This window comes from Coregonus clupeaformis, chromosome 30 (genome assembly GCF_020615455.1).
Source record: "Coregonus clupeaformis isolate EN_2021a chromosome 30, ASM2061545v1, whole genome shotgun sequence".
Lineage (NCBI taxonomy): Eukaryota > Metazoa > Chordata > Actinopteri > Salmoniformes > Salmonidae > Coregonus > Coregonus clupeaformis.
Genome location: NC_059221.1, coordinates 37,846,919 through 37,865,767, shown reverse-complemented (window position 1 = coordinate 37,865,767; position 18,849 = coordinate 37,846,919). Strand labels below are relative to the sequence as shown.

General features: G+C 45.6%; 1 protein-coding gene across 1 annotated transcript in view; it reads left to right on the top strand.

Annotated features, from left to right (window-relative positions):
• Nucleotides 1–18,849, top strand: part of LOC121546136 (S-adenosylhomocysteine hydrolase-like protein 1) — a 51,384-nt gene that overhangs the window by 24,724 nt on the left and 7,811 nt on the right. Inside the window, exons 2-12 of the mRNA XM_045209560.1 lie at nt 1,236–1,350; nt 1,706–1,849; nt 8,487–8,587; nt 9,023–9,125; nt 9,388–9,482; nt 9,802–9,908; nt 10,243–10,359; nt 10,646–10,798; nt 10,913–10,983; nt 13,127–13,221; nt 13,301–13,399. Coding sequence (XP_045065495.1) covers nt 1,236–1,350; nt 1,706–1,849; nt 8,487–8,587; nt 9,023–9,125; nt 9,388–9,482; nt 9,802–9,908; nt 10,243–10,359; nt 10,646–10,798; nt 10,913–10,983; nt 13,127–13,221; nt 13,301–13,399 — 1,200 coding nt within the window. The remainder of the gene's footprint in view (nt 1–1,235; nt 1,351–1,705; nt 1,850–8,486; nt 8,588–9,022; nt 9,126–9,387; nt 9,483–9,801; nt 9,909–10,242; nt 10,360–10,645; nt 10,799–10,912; nt 10,984–13,126; nt 13,222–13,300; nt 13,400–18,849) is intronic.

The following is an 18,849-nucleotide window of genomic DNA, read 5'->3' as shown; positions in this document are numbered from 1 at the left end:
CCCATCGTACTTCGTTTGATTGTTTTTTTTTGCGTCGAAATAGGATCTGTATTTTAAAAAATTATATGCAGAAAAGGACAAGGTGGCATATATCTTCATTTTGACTCCCTTAATGTTGTCAATATAATGTTGAACCTCCCCAACCAGGCATTTCTTAATTTGTTGATTTCATATTTATAGGTAATAACCTTAAAAATAATAATAATAATAATAATAAAATGACAATAATAATAATAATAATAATAATAATAATAATAATAATAAAATGACATGATAATAATGAAGTGTAATGGCTTGTTTCAACTAGGTTTTATTAAGGGGAGAGTGAGATCCAACCCAGAATCAAATGTCACATGCTGTGGCCAGATAGTCTCTAATGACAGACTTGTTAAATAAATACACTATGTCCAAAATGACCAAGATTAATCCAAAATGTGACTGATTTTGGAGTGAATATGCAACAAAGGCAGTACCTTGACAAGGCAGTGGAACTTTATTCCTCAGATGGATTTGATGTGAAGTATGTCAGGTTTAGGAACATGTTCTATAGGTACTGCAGGTAAATAATCTATATCAGGGCTCCCTAACCATGTTCCTGGAGAGATACTGTCCTGTAGGTTTTCACTCCAACCCTGTTTCTGGACAGCTACTGTCCTGTAGGTTTTCACACCAACCCTGTTCCTGGAGAGCTACCCTCCTGTAGGTTTCCACTCCAACCCTGTTCCTGGAGAGCTACCCTCCTGTAGGTTTCCACTCCAACCCTGTTCCTGGAGAGCTACCCTCCTGTAGGTTTCCACTCCAACCCTGTTCCTGGAGAGCTACCGTCCTGTAGGTTTTCACTCCAACCCAAATATTAAAGCAGATCTCCATAGAACTACATAGATCTGGTCCCCTCCTCATTAAACACTGTAACAGGTCTACATAAAAGTCCATAGTTGGAAATTCAATGTCACTGACTGTATCTCTGACCCACCACAGGCTCACTAACTGTATCTCTGACTCACCACAGGCTCTCTGACTGTATCTCTGACTCACCACAGGCTCACTGACTGTATCTCTGACTCACCACAGGCTCACTGACTGTATCTCTGACCCACCACAGGCTCACAGACTGTATCTCTGACTCACCACAGGCTCACTGAATAAAGTTTCCACCATAATGTCAGCAGAAGAGTAACTCATGCCTTCTTCTTCTCCTTCTTTCTTCTTTCTTCCTCCTCCTCCTCCTCCTTCAGATCCAGTTTGCTAATGCGGAGGATAAACAGGAGTTTCAGAAGTACCCCACTAAGGCCGGCCGGCGCTCCCTCTCTCGCTCCATCTCCCAGTCCTCCACAGATAGCTACAGCTCAGGTAGATACCACACACACACACACACACACACACACACACACACACACACACACACACACACACACACACACACACACACACACACACACACACACACACACACACACACACAGTACACAGGCATGGCTCCACACATGACTACAGCACTAAGCGCTGGTGATTACTAAGGTAGCAAAAGTCCTCAATCATGGATCATACATCTATTATCAGCTGAGAATCCTTCTATTATTCAACTAATGTTAAAATACCATGTCAAGCTGCTAACTACATTGCCTACTATAGACTGCTATACCAGACATCTCTTCGTTATGTGGCTCTGACTCTTTGTTTCTCCTTCCCCCAACACAATGTCCAGCTGCGTCCTACTCAGACAGCTCAGATGATGAGACCACTCCTCGGGACAAGGCCCAGACCAACTCCAAGGGCAGCAGTGACTTCTGCGTTAAGAACGTCAAACAGGCAGAGTTCGGCAGACGGGAGATCGAGATCGCAGAGCAAGGTGTGGAATCACCACTGTCTTGCATCCACTTTCAGGGATCGTTTTGATAGCAACTATGGTACATTTCAAACCAGGCCAGCCCAGTACAGCTTGCATTGGCTGGGCTCATTATTGTGAAAAAGGTATAGTGTAAGTGCTGATTCAGGATCAGTGGGTTAGAGGGTACAGCGAGTGCTTAGAGCTGCCATGTATCCAAGATGGCGTAGCATTGCGGTCGTAAACTCTGTTGTGTGTCCGTGTAAATAGCCTGTTTATTTTTTTTATTTTTATTTTTTCGTACCTATTTCCCTATCACACTTTTCATCCTTCTACTAAATATACTTTCCTGCAACCCGCCTCACTCAATGTGGAACGGATTATATTATTGACTTACCTTTTATCTAGAATCTCCAGTTGAAACTAGCTAGCCAGCTAACTAGCTACTTGCTATTAGCCACCGTTAGCGGTTTTCACCCAGAACCCAGAACATCGGATTTTCTGCCGGAATAACTGAATCACTGGACATTAACACCGGATCGCAACTAGCTAGCCGCAACCGAATGGATGTTGCTGTTGGCTAATCACCACTGCCTCCGAAGCAAGCACCAGTTAGCCTTGAGCTAGCCTCGAGCCAGGCCCATATCCCGGCTATCTACCTCTCTGTCTACTGGACGGGAGTAGCCAGCTAACTAGCTACTTGCTATTAGCCACCGTTAGCGGTTTTTCACCATTGTCCGTGGCCTGCACTACCTTCCAGCCAGCTCTAGCCTGGACTATTATTGGCCAGTCTGCACTGTCTGCACAGCACGTTATCGACCCAGAACATATCGGTTTTTCTGCCGGAATCACTGGACCTTTAACACCGGATCATCGCAACTAGCTAGCTGCAACCAAATGGATGTTGTTGTTGGCTAATCAGCCTTGAGCTAGCCTCGAGTCAGGCCCATCTCCCGGCTATCTACCTCCTAGAGTCGACACGGAGCCCCGCCGATCCATCACAACTGGTCTGCCGACGTAATCGTCTGTGGTTTCAACATGCTTCCCGTTGCGATGACCACGAAGATCCATCTGCTAGCCCCGGCCCGCTAGCACACGCAAACAACAGCCGTGCTTCCTGCTCGCTGTAGTACCAATTCGGACTCACATATTGCTGGACACTGGACCTTATGATCACTCAGTTGCACAGCTGATGCCTGCTGGACTGTTCCTTTACACGGTACCCTGTCCTGTTTATCTGTTTAGCCTCAGCCCAAACTTTCATCGCCATTGCCAGTTGTTGTCTTAGCGCTCTCTAATAACACCTGTGATTGCTTTATGCCTCTCTCCCATGTCAATATGCCTTGCCTATTGCTGTTCCAGTTAGTTCTTATTATACAATTTCACTGTAGAGCCCCAAGTCCCTCTCAAACTGCCTCAAATAGCTCCTTTGTTCCACCTCCCATACACACAGAGACCGGCTCAATCGGTGCCTCCAGTGATGCTATCTCTTTCATTGTTACCCAACGCTTAGGTTTACCTCCACTGTACTCATATCCTTCCATATCCTTGTCTGTACATAATGCCCTGAATCTATTCTACAACTCCCGGAAATCTGCCCCCTTTATTCTCTGTACCCAACGCACTAGAAGACCAGTTCTTAAAGCCTTTAGCCGTATCCTTATTCTATTCCTCCTCTGTTCCTCTGGTGATGTAGAGGTTAACCCAGGCCCTGTAGCCCCCAGTATCACTCCTAATCCCCAGGAGCTATCATTTGTTGACTTCTGTAACCGTAAAAGCATTGGTTTTTTGCATGTTAACATCAGAAGCCCCCTCCCTAAGTTTGAGTTATTCACTGCGTTAGCACACTCCGCCAACCCTGATGTTCTAGCAGTGTCTGAATCCTGGCTTAGGAAGGTCACCAAAAATTCAGAAATGTCCATCCCCAACTACAACATTTCCCCTCTAGATAGAACTGCCAAAGGGGGTGGAGTTAGCCTGCAGAGCTCTATCATACTATCCAGGTCTGTGCCCAAACAGTTTGGGCTCCTACTTCTAAAATTCCACCTTTCCAGAAATAAGTCTCTCACTGTTGCCGCTTGCTACAGACCCCCCTCAGCCCCCAGCTGTGCCCTGGACACCATATGTGAATTGATTGCCCCCCATCTATCCTCAGAGTTTGTACTGCTTGGTGACCTAAACTGGGATATGCTTAACACCCCGGCCATCCTACAATCCAAACTATATGCCCTGAATCTCACACAAATGATCAAGGAACCTACCAGGTACAACCCTAAATCCGTAAACATGGGTACCCTCATAGATATCATCCTGACTAACTTACCCTCTAAATACACCTCCGCTGTCTTCAACCAGGATCTCAGCGATCACTGCCTTATTGCCTGCGTCCGTAACGGGTCCGCGGTCAAACGACCACCCCTCATAACTGTCAAATGCTCCCTAAAACACTTTAGAGAGCAGGCCTTCCTAATTGACCTGGCCCGGGTATCCTGGATGGATATCGATCTCATTCCGTCAGTAGAGGATGCCTGGTTGTTCTTTAAAAGTGCTTTCCTCTCAATCTTAAATAAGCATGCCCCATTCAAAAAATTCATAACTAAGAACAGATATAGCCCCTGGTTCTCCTCAGACTTGACTGCCCTTGACCAGCACAAAAACATCCTGTGGCGTACTGCATTAGCATCGAATAGCCCCGCGATATGCAACTTTTCAGGGAAGTTAGGAAAGTAAAGGCTAGCCTTTTTCAAACAGAAATTTGCATCCTGTAGCACTAACTCCAAAAAGTTTTGGGACACTGTAAAGTCCATGGAGAATAAGAGCACCTCCTCCCAGCTGGCCACTCCACTGAGGCTAGGAAACACTATCACCACTGATAAATCTACAATAATCGAGAATTTCAACAAGCATTTTGCTACGGCTGGCCATGCTTTCCACCTGGCTACAACTACCCCGGCCACCAGCTCTGCACCCTCCGCTGCAACTTGCCCATGCCCCCCCCGCTTCTCCTTCACACAAATTCAGACAGCTGATGTTCTGAAAGAGCTGCAAAATCTGGACCCCTACAAATCATCTGGGCTAGACAATCTGGACTCTTTCTAAAATTAGCCGCTGAAATTGTCACAACCCCTATTACTAGCCTGTTCAATCTCTCTTTCGTAACGTCTGAGATCCCCAGAGATTGGAAAGCTGTCGCGGTCATCCCCCTCTTCAAAGGGGGTGACATTCTAGATCCAAACTGTTACAGACCTATATCCATCCTGCCCTGCCTTTCGAAAGTTTTTGAAAGCCAAGTTAACAAACAGATCACCGACCATTTCGAATCACACCGTACCTTCTCCGCTATGCAATCCGGTTTCCGAGCTGGTCATGGGTGCACCTCAGCCACGCTCAAGGTCCTAAACGATATTATAACCGCAATCGATAATAGACAGTACTGTGCAGCCATCTTCATCGACCTGGCTAAGGCTTTCGACTCTGTCAACCACCGCATTCTTATTGGCAGACTAAATAGCCTTGGTTTCTCAAATGACTGCCTCGCCTGGTTCACCAACTACTTCTCAGATAGAGTTCAATGTGTCAAATCGGAGGGCCTGTTGTCTGGACCTATGGCAGTCTCTATGGGGGTGCCACAGGGTTCAATTCTTGGGCCGACTCTTTTCTCTGTGTATATCTGTATCGTATATCCGTGGTCCTCTGTAGCTCAGCTGGTAGAGCACGGCGCTTGTAACGCCAGGGTAGTGGGTTCGAACCCCGGGACCACCCATACACAAAAATGTATGCGCACATATTATATTATTATTATTATTATTATTATTATTATTATTATATCAATGATGTCGCTCTTGCTGCTGGTGATTCTCAGATCCACCTCTACGCAGACGACACCATTTTGTATACATCTGGCCCTTCATTGGACACTGTGTTAACAAGCCTCCAACTGCTTTTAAACACAAGTAAAACTAAATGCATGCTCTTCAATCGAACGCTGCTTGCACCCACCCACCCGACTAGAATCACTACTCTCGACGGTTCTGACCTAGAGTATGTGGACAACTACAAATACCTAGGTGTCTGGTTAGACTGTAAACTATCCTTCCAAACTCACATTAAGCATCTCCAATCCAAAGTTAAATCTAGAATCGGCTTCCTATTTCGCAACAAAGCCTCCTTCACTCATGCTGCCAAACATGCCCTCGTAAAACTGACTATCCTACCGATCCTTGACTTCGGCGATGTCATTTACAAGATAGCCTCCAACGCTCTACTCAGCAAATTGGATGTAGTCTATCACAGTGCCATCAGTTTTGTCACCAAAGCCCCATATACTACCCACCACTGTGACCTGTACGCTCTTGTTGGCTGGTCCTCACTACATATTCGTTGCCAAACCCACTGGCTCCAGGCCATCTATAAATAACTGCTAGGCAAATCCCCGCCTTATCTTAGCTCATTGGTCACCATAACAACACCCACCCGTAGTATGCGCTCCAGCAGGTATATCTCACTGGTCATCCCCAAAGCCAACACCTCCTTTGGCCGCCATTCCTTCCAGTTCTCTGCTGCCAATGACTGGAACGAACTGCAAAAATCTCTGAAGCTGGAGACTCTTATCTCCCTCACTAACTTTAAGCATCAGTTGTCAGAGCACCTTACCGATTACTGCACCTGTACACAGCCCATCTGAAATTAGCCCGCCCAACTACCTCATCCCTATATTGTTATTTATTTTGCTCATTTACACCCCAGTATCGCACATCATCTCTTGCACATCATTCATTCCAGTGTTAATGCTAATTGTAATTATTTTGCACTATGACCTATTTATTGCCTTACCTCCATAACTTGCTACATTTGCACACACTGTATATATATTTTCTGTTGTATTTTTGACTTTATGTTTTGTTTTACCCCATATGTAACTCTGTGTTGTTGTTTTTAATCGAACTGCTTTGCTTTATCTTGGCCAGGTCGCAGTTGTAAATGAGAACTTGTTCTCAACTGGCTTACCTGGTTAAATAAAGGTGAAATAAAAACATTAAAAAAAGGACTGACTCAGCGTCAGTAATAAGAAGATACTGCTCAAACAGCAGCGTTCTCTGTACCTGCTATGTTTTCAGACCCATGTCACCTGAGAAAGTGGAGTTGGAGCTCAAACAGCATATAATATTAGACCCATTAGACCCATTTCACATGGCGTCCGTTGTCTGAGTTAATTATTTGATATGGAAGTTCTACTAAGCATAAGGGTTTCCGTGGCCAAGCAGCCGCACACAAGCCTAAGATCACCATGTGCCGCCATTGGACTCTGGAGCAGTGGAAACGCGTTCTGTTGAGTGATGAATCACGCACGCTTCACCATCTGGCAGTCCTACGGACTAATCTGGGTTTGCCAAGAGAACGCTACCTGCCCCAATGCATAGTGCCAACTGTAAAGTTTGGTGGAGGAGGAATAATGGTCTGGGTCTGTTTTTCATGGTTCGGGCTCCTTAGTTGCAGTGAAGGGAAATCTTAACGCTACAGTATACAATGATATTCTAGACTATTCTGTGCTTCCAACTTTGTGGCAACAGTTTGGGGAAGGCCCTTTCCTGTTTCAGCATGACAATGCCCCCGTGTACAAAGCGAGGTCCATAAAGAAATTGTTTGTCGAGATCGGTGTGGAAGAACTTGACTAGCCTGCACAGAGCCCTGACCTCAACCTCATCAAACACCTTTGGGATGAATTGGAAGGCCGACTGCGAGCCAGGCCTAATCGCCCAACATCAGTGCCCGACCTCACTAATGCTCTTGTGGCTGAATGGAAGCAAGTCCCCGCAGCAATGTTCCAACATCTAGTTGAAAGCCTTCCCAGAAGAGTGGAGGCTGTTATAGTAGCAAATGGGGGACCAAATCCATATTAATGCCCATGATTTTGGAATGAGATGTTCGATGAGCAGGTGTCCACATACTTTTGGTCATGTAGTGTACATCCATTCATTTTTTTAAAACTGGTACCAGGCTACCTTCAGACAAGTCTTGTGAGGTTTGTGGGCGTTCCTAGAGGAAAAACAACAGTCATGCACGTGTTCATGAGAGTCTCATCTTTCCATAGAGTGGTCATCTCTGGCTGTATAGACCGTATCTCTCTGGTTTTATAGACAGTATCTCTCTCAGGCTGTGCAGACCTAGGTGATGAGGAAGTGCTTCGCTGCCTGTGGTTTTACATGAATTGTGCTCCATCTGTCATTACCTTCCCTAGCCTCTTTCATATTTATTCCTGCTTCTCCTATCCTATCCTCGTCTCTGTTTCACTGTTTTGCTCTCCCAAATCCTTAACCTCTCACCTCTATCCCTCTATATCTCCCTCTCTTCCCTCCCCCTCTCTTCCCTCCCCCTCTCTTCCCTCCCCCTCCCTCCCTCCCCCTCTCTTCCCTCCCCCTCTCTTCCCTCCCCCTCTCTTCCCTCCCCTCTCTTCCCTCCCCTCCCTCCCTCCCCCTCTCTTCCCTCCCCCTCTCTTCCCTCCCTCCCTCCCTCCCTCCCTCCCCCTCCCTCCCTCCCTCCCTCCCCCCTCTCTTCCCTCCCTCCCTCCCTCCCCCTCTCCCTCCCTCCCCCTCTCTTCCTCCCTCCCTCCCTCCCTCCCCCTCTCCCTCCCTCCCCCTCTCTTCCCTCCATCTCCCCACAGATATGTCGGCCCTGATCTCCCTGAGGAAGAGAGCCCAGGCGGAGAAGCCTCTAGCTGGGGCGAAGATAGTGGGCTGCACCCACATCACAGCTCAGACTGCAGTAGGTTATCTTGCTCTCTCCTCCACCATACACCATCTTAGATCCATAGACCTACAGTATATGAGAAGCCTCTAGCTGGGGGCGAAGATGGTGGGCTGCACCCACATCACAGCTCAGACTGCAGTAGGTTATCTTGCTCTCTCCTCCACCATACACCATCTTAGATCCATAGACCTACAGTATATGAGAAGCCTCTAGCTGGGGGCGAAGATGGTGGTCTCCTCCAGTATACAATCATACTGTCTTTGGCTTTCCTGACTGTCAAATGAATCAGACATTCAGTGACGAGGAACAGTTTGGCTTAAAGCACTTTGCTCCAGACATGTCAGAGTACAGCTTGATAGATAGATTTTTGTGTTATTGTTGATGGTTTACATTTACCTCAATGTAAGAGCTTATCGTGTGTGTGTGTGTGTGTGTGTGTGTTGCCCCCAGGTTCTGATAGAGACCCTGGTAGCTCTTGGAGCTCAGTGTCGTTGGACAGCCTGTAACATCTACTCTACTCAGAACGAGGTGGCTGCTGCCCTGGCAGAGACTGGTGAGAACACACATCACATAGTGGACTCCTCTCTCTCTCTCTCTCTCTCTCTCTCTCTCTCTCTCTCTCTCTCTCTCTCTCTGTCTCTCTCTTTCTGTCTCTCTCGCGTTCTGTCTCTCTCGCTTTCTGTCTCTTTCTGTCTCTCTCGCTTTCTGTCTCTTTCTGTCTCTGTCGCTTTCTGTCTTTCTCTCTTTGTCTCTCTCTCTCTTCCTCTCTCTCATCCTCTCTCTCTTCCTCTCTCTCTCTCTACTCTCCCCTACAGGTGTGCCTGTGTTTGCGTGGAAGGGCGAGTCAGAGGATGACTTTTGGTGGTGCATCGACCGCTGTGTCAACAAAGAAGGCTGGCAGGCCAACATGGTACCTAAAATACTAAACCATTCAATAATAGACTTGACGTCAGACCTGGGTCAAATATTTATTATATGTATGCACTTGAGACGTGCTTGATTTAACTTGCCAGGCACAATTTAACCATTTGGAATAGTCCCAATACTGAAAACTCCATACTGGGCAAGCAAAATCATGCACACCTCAGGTATTTCAGATATTGGAAATGCACACACATTCACCCCGAGGTCTGCTTGACATTGATCATGCAGTGATGCCCCACCCCCACTGTGGAAGGTGATTGTTGACGCCACCATCTAATCTATTACCATTGTGCTGTCGTTGTTAGATCCTGGATGACGGAGGGGATCTGACCCACTGGGTTTATAAGAAGTACCCCAGCGTGTTCAAGAAGGCTCAGGGCATCGTGGAGGAGAGTGTCACTGGGGTCCACAGGTGAGAAAGAGCCTTCCCAAAACATTGGTCACATACATCCACAGCAAGGAGAGACATTTTGGAACTTTTTGTCATTGGTCCAGTTTCTCCTCCATTGTCATTGGTCCAGTTTCTCCTCCGTTGTCATTGGTCCAAGTTTATCCTCCGTTGTCATTGGTCCAAGTTTATCCTCCGTTGTCATTGGTCCAAGTTTATCCTCCGTTGTCATTGGTCCAAGTTTATCCTCCGTTGTCATTGGTCCAAGTTTATCCTCCGTTGTCGTTGGTCCAGTTTATCCTCCGTTGGTCTGTGGCTCACCTAAAGGTCTTTCTTCTTTCCAATCCTTTACCCTCAGGCTGTACCAGCTGTCCAAGGCAGGCAAGCTGTGTGTCCCGGCCATGAACGTGAACGACTCTGTTACCAAGCAGAAGTTTGACAACCTCTACTGCTGCAGAGAGTCCATCCTGGACGGGTGAGGAGGAGTTGTCATGTAGAATATAATAAAGGAACATTAACAACTGTTCTTTCTTTGACCTTTTTTTTCTAGTAATAGAATAATAACACTGATATGAAATATCTTACTTCATGGAATCACAACTATGTCCCCAAGCAGATCACAGAGTGGTTTTAGAGTTTGTGTTTAGTTTGTGATAGTTGTCATACCTGGCTTACCTGGTTAAATAAAGGTGAAAAAAAATAAAAATAAAAATAATAGACAACCTTCTAATCTAAATAATGTATTTCCCTTCTTGTTGCAGTTTGAAGAGGACCACTGATGTGATGTTTGGGGGGAAACAGGTGGTGGTGTGCGGTTATGGAGAGGTGGGGAAGGGTTGCTGTTCTGCTCTGAAGGCCATGGGAGCCATCGTCTGCATCACAGAGATAGACCCCATCTGTGCCCTGCAGGGCTGGTAAGAAACCCCTGGGGCAACATTTTACTCTTCTTAAAATTATATTTTTTTACAATTCAATAGGGGTGTCATTATTGGGAATGTTTTTGGAATTATTTTTCTTCTACACGATAGCATGGATGGGTTCAGGGTGGTCAAGCTGAATGAAGTCATTCGGCAGATGGATATTGTGATAACCTGCACAGGTAAACTACAAACCAATCAATCAATTATATATATATATATATATATATATATATATATATATATATATATATATATATATATATATATATACATACATACATACAGTGGGGAGAACAAGTATTTGATACACTGCCGATTTTGCAGGTTTTCCTACTTACAAAGCATGTAGAGGTCTGTAATTTTTATCATAGGTACACTTCAACTGTGAGAGACAGAATCTAAAACAAAAATCCAGAAAATCACATTGTATGATTTTTAAGTAATTAATTTGCATTTTATTGCATGACATAAGTATTTGATCACCTACCAACCAGTAAGAATTCCGGCTCTCACAGACCTGTTAGTTTTTCTTTAAGAAGCCCTCCTGTTCTCCACTCATTACCTGTATTAACTGCACCTGTTTGAACTCGTTACCTGTATAAAAGACACCTGTCCACACACTTAATCAAACAGGCTCCAACCTCTCCACAATGGCCAAGACCAGAGAGCTGTGTAAGGACATCAGGGATACAATTGTAGACCTGCACAAGGCTGGGATGGGCTACAGGACAATAGGCAAGCAGCTTGGTGAGAAGGCGCAATTATTAGAAAATGGAAGAAGTTCAAGATGACGGTCAATCACCCTCGGTCTGTGGCTCCATGCAAGATCTCACCTCGTGGGGCATCAATGATCATGAGGAAGGTGAGGGATCAGCCCAGAACTACACGGCAGGACCTGGTCAATGACCTGAAGAGAGCTGGGACCACAGTCTCAAAGAAAAGCATTAGTAACATACTACGCCGTCATGGATTAAAATCCTGCAGCGCACGCAAGGTCCCCCTGCTCAAGCCAGCGCATGTCCAGGCCCGTCTGAAGTTTGCCAATGACCATCTGGATGATCCAGAGGAGGAATGGGAGAAGGTCATGTGGACTGATGAGACAAAAATAGAGCTTTTTGGTCTAAACTCCACTCGCCGTGTTTGGAGGAAGAAGAAGGATGAGTACAACCCCAAGAACACCATCCCAACCGTGAAGCATGAAGGTGGAAACATCATTCTTTGGGGATGCTTTTCTGCAAAGGGGACAGGACGACTGCACCGTATTGAGGGGAGGATAGATGGGGCCATGTATCACGAGATCTTGGCCAACAACCTCCTTCCCTCGGTAAGAGCATTGAAGATGGGTCATGGCTGGGTCTTCCAGCATGACAACGACCCGAAACACACAGCCAGGGCAACTAAGGAGTGGCTCCGTAAGAAGCATCTCAAGATCCTGGAGTGGCCTAGCCAGTCTCCAGACCTGAACCCAATAGAACATTTTTGGAGGGAGCTGAAAGTCCATATTGCCCAGCGACAGCCCCGAAACCTGAAGGATCTGGAGAAGGTCTGTATGGAGGAGTGGGCCAAAATCCCTGCTGCAGTCTGTGCAAACCTGGTCAAGACCTACAGGAAACGTATGATCTCTGTAATTGCAAACAAAGGTTTCTGTACCATATATTAAGTTCTGCTTTTCTGATGTATCAAATACTTATGTCATGCAATAAAATGCAAATTAATTACTTAAAAATCATACAATATGATTTTCTGGATTTTTGTTTTAGATTCCGTCTCTCACAGTTGAAGTGTACCTCTGATAATAATTACAGACCTCTAAATGCTTTGTAAGTGGGAAAACCTGCAAAATCGGCAGTGTATCAAATACTTGTTCTCCCCACTGTATATATATTCCTAAAGTCATTTTCACATCATCAGTTGTCACAAAGGGCTTTACAGTAACTCGGCCTAGAGGGGCGAGCAGAACCACAGTGGTCCGGAAAGCAGACAGTTTTATGATTATCAGTGAAATAGAATAAAACCTATCTTCAAATTGAAATAACCCAGCAGATGTCCATGTTTATGACTCAGCTTTTATCCACCAGACGTCAAGCTAGTGGTCACCTGTTTAAACCACTCAGTATCTTTATCAAACCAGTTGGTGACTCACTTCATAACAGATTACATTAAGTATTCTCTCTCTCTCTCTCTCTCTCTCTCTCTCTGTCTCTCTCTCTCTCTCTGTCTCTCTCTGTGTATTACCGATGACTTAGCGATGACTTTTCAATCAGAGCTCAGATGAACAAGGAGGACTGACTGTGTTGTTGTTGTTGTTGTGATGTCACTCAGGCAATAAGAACGTGGTGACCAGAGAGCAGCTGGACCGGATGAAGAACGGATGTATAGTCTGCAACATGGGACATTCCAATACTGAGATTGATGTGGTGAGTTACTTTTACGTGGGTGGGTGGGTGTTCTGCTGCTCTGTCACTAACCGCTGGGTCTGGTCTCTCTCCCTGCTAGGCCAGCCTGCGGAGCCCGGAGCTCACCTGGGAAAGGGTGCGTTCTCAGGTGGACCATGTGATCTGGCCCGACGGCAAGAGGGTCATCCTGCTGGCTGAGGTACTGAATACACACACACACAGTACCTGGTCCTGTTGGCTGAGGTATGGAACCTGGTCCTGTTGGCTGAGGTATGGAACCTGGTCCTGTTGGCTGAGGTATGGTACCTGGTTCTGTTGGCTGAGGTAGATGACCTGGTCCTGTTGGCTGAGGTATGGAACCTGGTCCTGTTGGCTGAGGTATGGTACCTGGTCCTGTTGGCTGAGGTATGGTACCTGGTCCTGTTGGCTGAGGTATGGTACCTGGTCCTGTTGGCTGAGGTATGGAACCTGGTCCTGTTGGCTGAGGTATGGAACCTGGTCCTGTTGGCTGAGGTATGGTACCTGGTCCTGTTGGCTGAGGTATGGTACCTGGTCCTGTTGGCTGAGGTATGGTACCTGGTCCTGTTGGCTGAGGTATGGTACCTGGTCCTGTTGGCTGAGGTATGGTACCTGGTCCTGTTGGCTGAGGTATGGAACCTGGTCCTGTTGGCTGAGGTAGATGACCTGGTCCTGTTGGCTGAGGTACCTGGGTCTATTGGCTGAGGTAGAGTACCTGGGTGCTTCCACCAAAAGTGCCTTTTGCGTCAATATTGAATTTTAAAAGCCTGTTATATTAAATGAAGTGCCCTTTAATATAGACCACATGAATAAAGACTTGCTGAAGTGCCACAATTCAGCATTTTGACATGTCCCTCTGTGCATCCTCTTTGACTTCTCTGAAGATTTGAACCCACTTTTAACCCCAACATTTCTCCCAAGTTTCACCATCATTGTAAAGCCCTAGTTATTTTGTTGCTTTGACAAAGTCATTTCTGAAGATTATTATTTATTTCATGTGATTTAGTGATTCATTTACGTCTGTCCCTCATTTTAAGGTCAACCCTGTTACGTGAACTGAACTCTCGTTTTTAATAGGGTGACACTATTCATTTTTTAAATATTTTTTTTCTAAAGAAATATTGAACATTGAAATCAGGCGATCTCGTTCTACTCTTTTTGGCCATTTTCTGGTGTTTTTGTGGTGGAAAACCCTGTTAACCCTGTTACCGACCCATAGATAAGACAGGCTAGAAATGTTTTAACAATTTCATTTTTTTTTGGTGAAGCTTGCATCCTTACTAGATGGCCGCCATTTTGCAAGCTCCGACCCAACTTTGCTATTTTGTGATTATTTTGCAGTTTATTTTTACTGTATTTTCACTAAATGTATCCGCGATCATTTCTTACAACCGACAATAACTTTTGAACATCAGATCAGCAGTTACTTACCTCAATTTCAGCTTCAACTTCGACTCATCTGCACTGGGCACTTTCTGTAATTCCGACCCAATTTTCGGGCTACCCAAGAGGAAACGCCGACGTTACAGAGGCAAGAGAGGGGGGGGGATCCTGGAGAGATTAAGGCTAAGGGATAGCCGGCCACCTCCTCACTCAATGCTGTTGTACAGTCACTTGATGATAAGATGGATGACCTCCGATCGCAGATTTGCTACCAACGGGATTACGAAACTGTAATATTCTTAGCTTTTCTGAAACATGGCTCTTGCACAAGATACCATAACAACCAATAACAACATCGTGCTGGGTAATGAGGGCCGCCACTGACCCAGAGGACTGGGTGATCTCGATCTCCGAGGTCGACGTGACTAAGGTCTTTAGTCAGGTCAACACCCACTAGGCCGCGGGGCCTGACGGTATTCCAGGGCGTGTTCTCAGAGCATGTGCAGAACAGCTGGCAGGCGTATTCACGGTAATTTTCAACCTCTCCCTGTCCCAGTCTGTAATCCCCACATGTTTTAAGACGACCACCATCATCCCTGTTCCTAAGAACTGTAAGGCTTCATGCCACAATGACTACCGCCCTGCAGCACTCACTTCTGTAATCATGAAGTGCTTTGAAAGTCTGGTTATGGCACACATCAACTCCATCATCCCAGACACCCTAGACCCACTCCAATTTGCATTTTGCCCCAGCAGAATCATAGACGACGCAATCTCAATTGCATTCCACATTGCCCTCTCCCACCTGGACAAGAGGAACACCTATGTGATAATGCTGTTCAATGACTACAGCTCAGCATTCAACACCATTGTCCCCTCCAAGCTCGTCACCATGCTTAGGACCCTGGGAATGAACACCTCCATCTGCAACTGGATCCTGGACTTCCTGACGGGCCGACCCCAGGTGATGAGGGTAGGCAACATCACCTCCGCCACGCTGACCCTCGTCATGGGGGACCCACAGGGGTGTGTGTGCTTAGTCCCCTCCTGTACTCCCTGTTCACCCACGACGACATGGCCATGCACGACTCCAACACCATCAAGTTTTCTGACAACGTGACGGTGGTAAGCCTGATCACAGGCGACGATGAGACAGCCTACAGGGAGGAGGTCAGGTGACCTGGCAGTGTGGGGGCGGAACAACAACCTCTCCCTCGACGTCAATAAGACCAAGGAGCTGATTGGGGACTACAGGAAACGGGGGGGACGAGAACGCCCCCATCCACATCGACAGGGCTGCAGTGGAGCGGGTCGAGAGCTTCAAGTTCTTCGGTGTCCACACGCGCACAGTCGTGACAGCGCCTCTTCCGCTCAAGAGGTTGAAAAGGTTTGGCATGGGCCCTCAAATCCTCAAAAGGTTCTACAGCTGTACCACTGAGAGCATCTTGACTGGCTGCATCACCGCCTGGTATGGCAACAGAACTGCCCTCGATCTCATGGCGCTAAAAGAGGGTCGTGCAGACAGCCCAAGACACCACTGGGACCGAGCTCCCTGCCATCCAGGACCTCTATACCAGGCGGTGTAAGAGGAAGGCCCGGAAAATCGTTAAAGACTCCAGCCACCCAAGCCATAGACTCTTCTCTCTACTTTCGCACGCCAAGTGGTACCGATGCATCAAGTCTGACACCAACAGGCTCCTGAACAGCTTCTATCCCCAAGCCATAAGACTGCTAAATAGTTAACAAAATGGCCCTTGTATGTATATATTTCTCTATTGTTACAGGCTTTTGTTTTTCCATTTATGTTTTGAGGTTGTACTTTAGCACGTATAGGTCGTTAGCACGTAGAGCGCAATGATTGGTGTCACGTCGTTAGTCAGTATGTGTTACACCTGTACTGGTTCCGATCTCGTTAGTGGGAAGGTGTTTCACCTGTGCTGGCCCAGGAGCTATTTAAGAGTGTCTGGTCCAGTGCTCCAGTTGTCTTGATAGATGTGGAGGGTTAACTCCTTGAGTTGTCTTGATAGATGTGGAGGGTTGACTCCTTTAGTTGTCTTGATAGATGTTGAGGGTTAACACCTTTAGTTGTCTTGATGTGGAGGGTTAACACCTTTAGTTGTCTTGATAGATATTGAGGGTTAACACCTTTATTTGTCTTGATGTGGAGGGTTAACACCTTTAGTTGTCTTGATAGATATTGAGGGTTAACACCTTTATTTGTCTTGTTGCGGAGGGTTAACTCCTTTAGTTGTCTTGATAGATGTTGAGGGTTAACACCTTTAGTTGTCTTGATGTGGAGGGTTAACACCTTTAGTTGTCTTGATAGATGTGGAGGGTTAACTCATTTAGTTGTCTTGATAGATGTTGAGGGTTAACTCCTTTAGTTGTCTTGTTAGATGTGGCGGGTTAACACCTTTAGTTGTCTTGATGCGGAGGGTTAACTCCTTTAGTTGTCTTGATAGATGTTGAGGGTTAACACCTTTAGTTGTCTTGATAGATGTGGAGGGTTAACACCTTTAGTTGTCTTGATAGATGTGGGGTTAACACCTTTATTTGTCTTGATGCGGAGGGTTGACTCCTTTAGTTGTCTTGTTAGATGTGGCGGGTTAACACCTTTTGTTGTCTTAATAGATGCAGAGGGTTAACTCATTTAATTGTCTTGATAGATGTGGAGGGTTAACTCCTTTAGTTGTCTTGATAGATGTGGAGGGTTAACTCCTTTAGTTGTCTTGATAGATGTGGGGTTAACACCTTTATTTGTCTTGATGCGGAGGGTTAACACCTTTTTAGTTGTCTTGATATATAGATGTGGAGGGTTGACTCCTTTAGTTGTCTTGATAGATGTGGAGGGTTGACTCCTTTAGTTGTCTTGATAGATGTGGAGGGTTGACTCCTTTTGTTGTCTTGATAGATGTGGAGGGTTAACTCCTTTAATTGTCTTCATAGATGTGGAGGGTTAACTCCTTTAGTGGTCTTGATAGATGTGGAGGGTTAACACCTTTAATTGTCTTCATAGATGTGGAGGGTTAACTCCTTTAGTGGTCTTGATAGATGTGGAGGGTTAACTCCTTTAGTTGACTTGATAGATGGATGTGGATGGTTAACACCTTTCTAGTTGTCTTGATAGAGGTTGAGGGTTAACACCTTTAGTTGTCTTGATAGATGTGGAGGGTTAACATCGTTAGTTGTCTTGATAGATGTGGAGGGTTAACTCCTTTAGTTGTCTTGATAGATGTGGAGGGTTAACACCTTTAATTGTCTTCATAGATGTGGAGGGTTAACTCCTTTAGTGGTCTTGATAGATGTGGAGGGTTAACTCCTTTAGTTGTCTTGATAGATGTGGAGGGTTAACTCCTTTAGTTGTCTTGATAGATGTGGAGGGTTAACTCCTTTAGTGGTCTTGATAGATAGATGTGGAGGGTTAACACCTTTCTAGTTGTCTTGATAGAGGTTGAGGGTTAACACCTTTAGTTGTCTTGATAGATGTGGAGGGTTAACACCTTTAATTGTCTTGATAGATGTGGAGGGTTAACTCCTTTAGTTGTCTTGATAGATGTGGAGGGTTAACTCCTTTAGTTGTCTTGATAGATGTGGAGGGTTGACTCCTTTAGTTGTCTTGATAGATGTGGAGGGTTGACTCCTTTAGTTGTCTTGATAGATGTGGAGGGTTGACTCCTTTAGTTGTCTTGATAGATGTGGAGGGTTGACTCCTTTAGTTGTCTTGATAGATGTGGAGGGTTGACTCCTTTAGTTGTCTTGATAGATGTGGAGGGTTGACTCCTTTAGTTGTCTTGATAGATGTGGAGGGTTAACACCTTTTAGTTGTCTTGATAGATGTGGAGGGTTAACACCTTTAGTTGTCTTGATAGATGTGGAGGGTTAACACCTTTTAGTTGTCTTGATAGATGTGGAGGGTTGACTCCTTTAGTTGTCTTGATAGATGTGGAGGGTCAACACCTTTAGTTGTCTTGATAGATGTGGAGGGTTAACTCCTTTAGTTGTCTTGATAGATTTTGAGGGTTAACTCCTTTAGTTGTATTGATAGATGTGGAGGGTTAACACCATTTAGTTGGCTCTCCCTATTTTGATTTCTAGACAAAAAATATATTATCTGATTTCATTTTAGTCCACCTTTTTGGTTTGCTTCCTGTCTTTATGTTTGGTGTGGGTTTTTACTTTGTGTACCTGTTAATGTTAATAATAATAATAATAATATGCCATTTAGCAGACGCTTTTATCCAAAGCGAC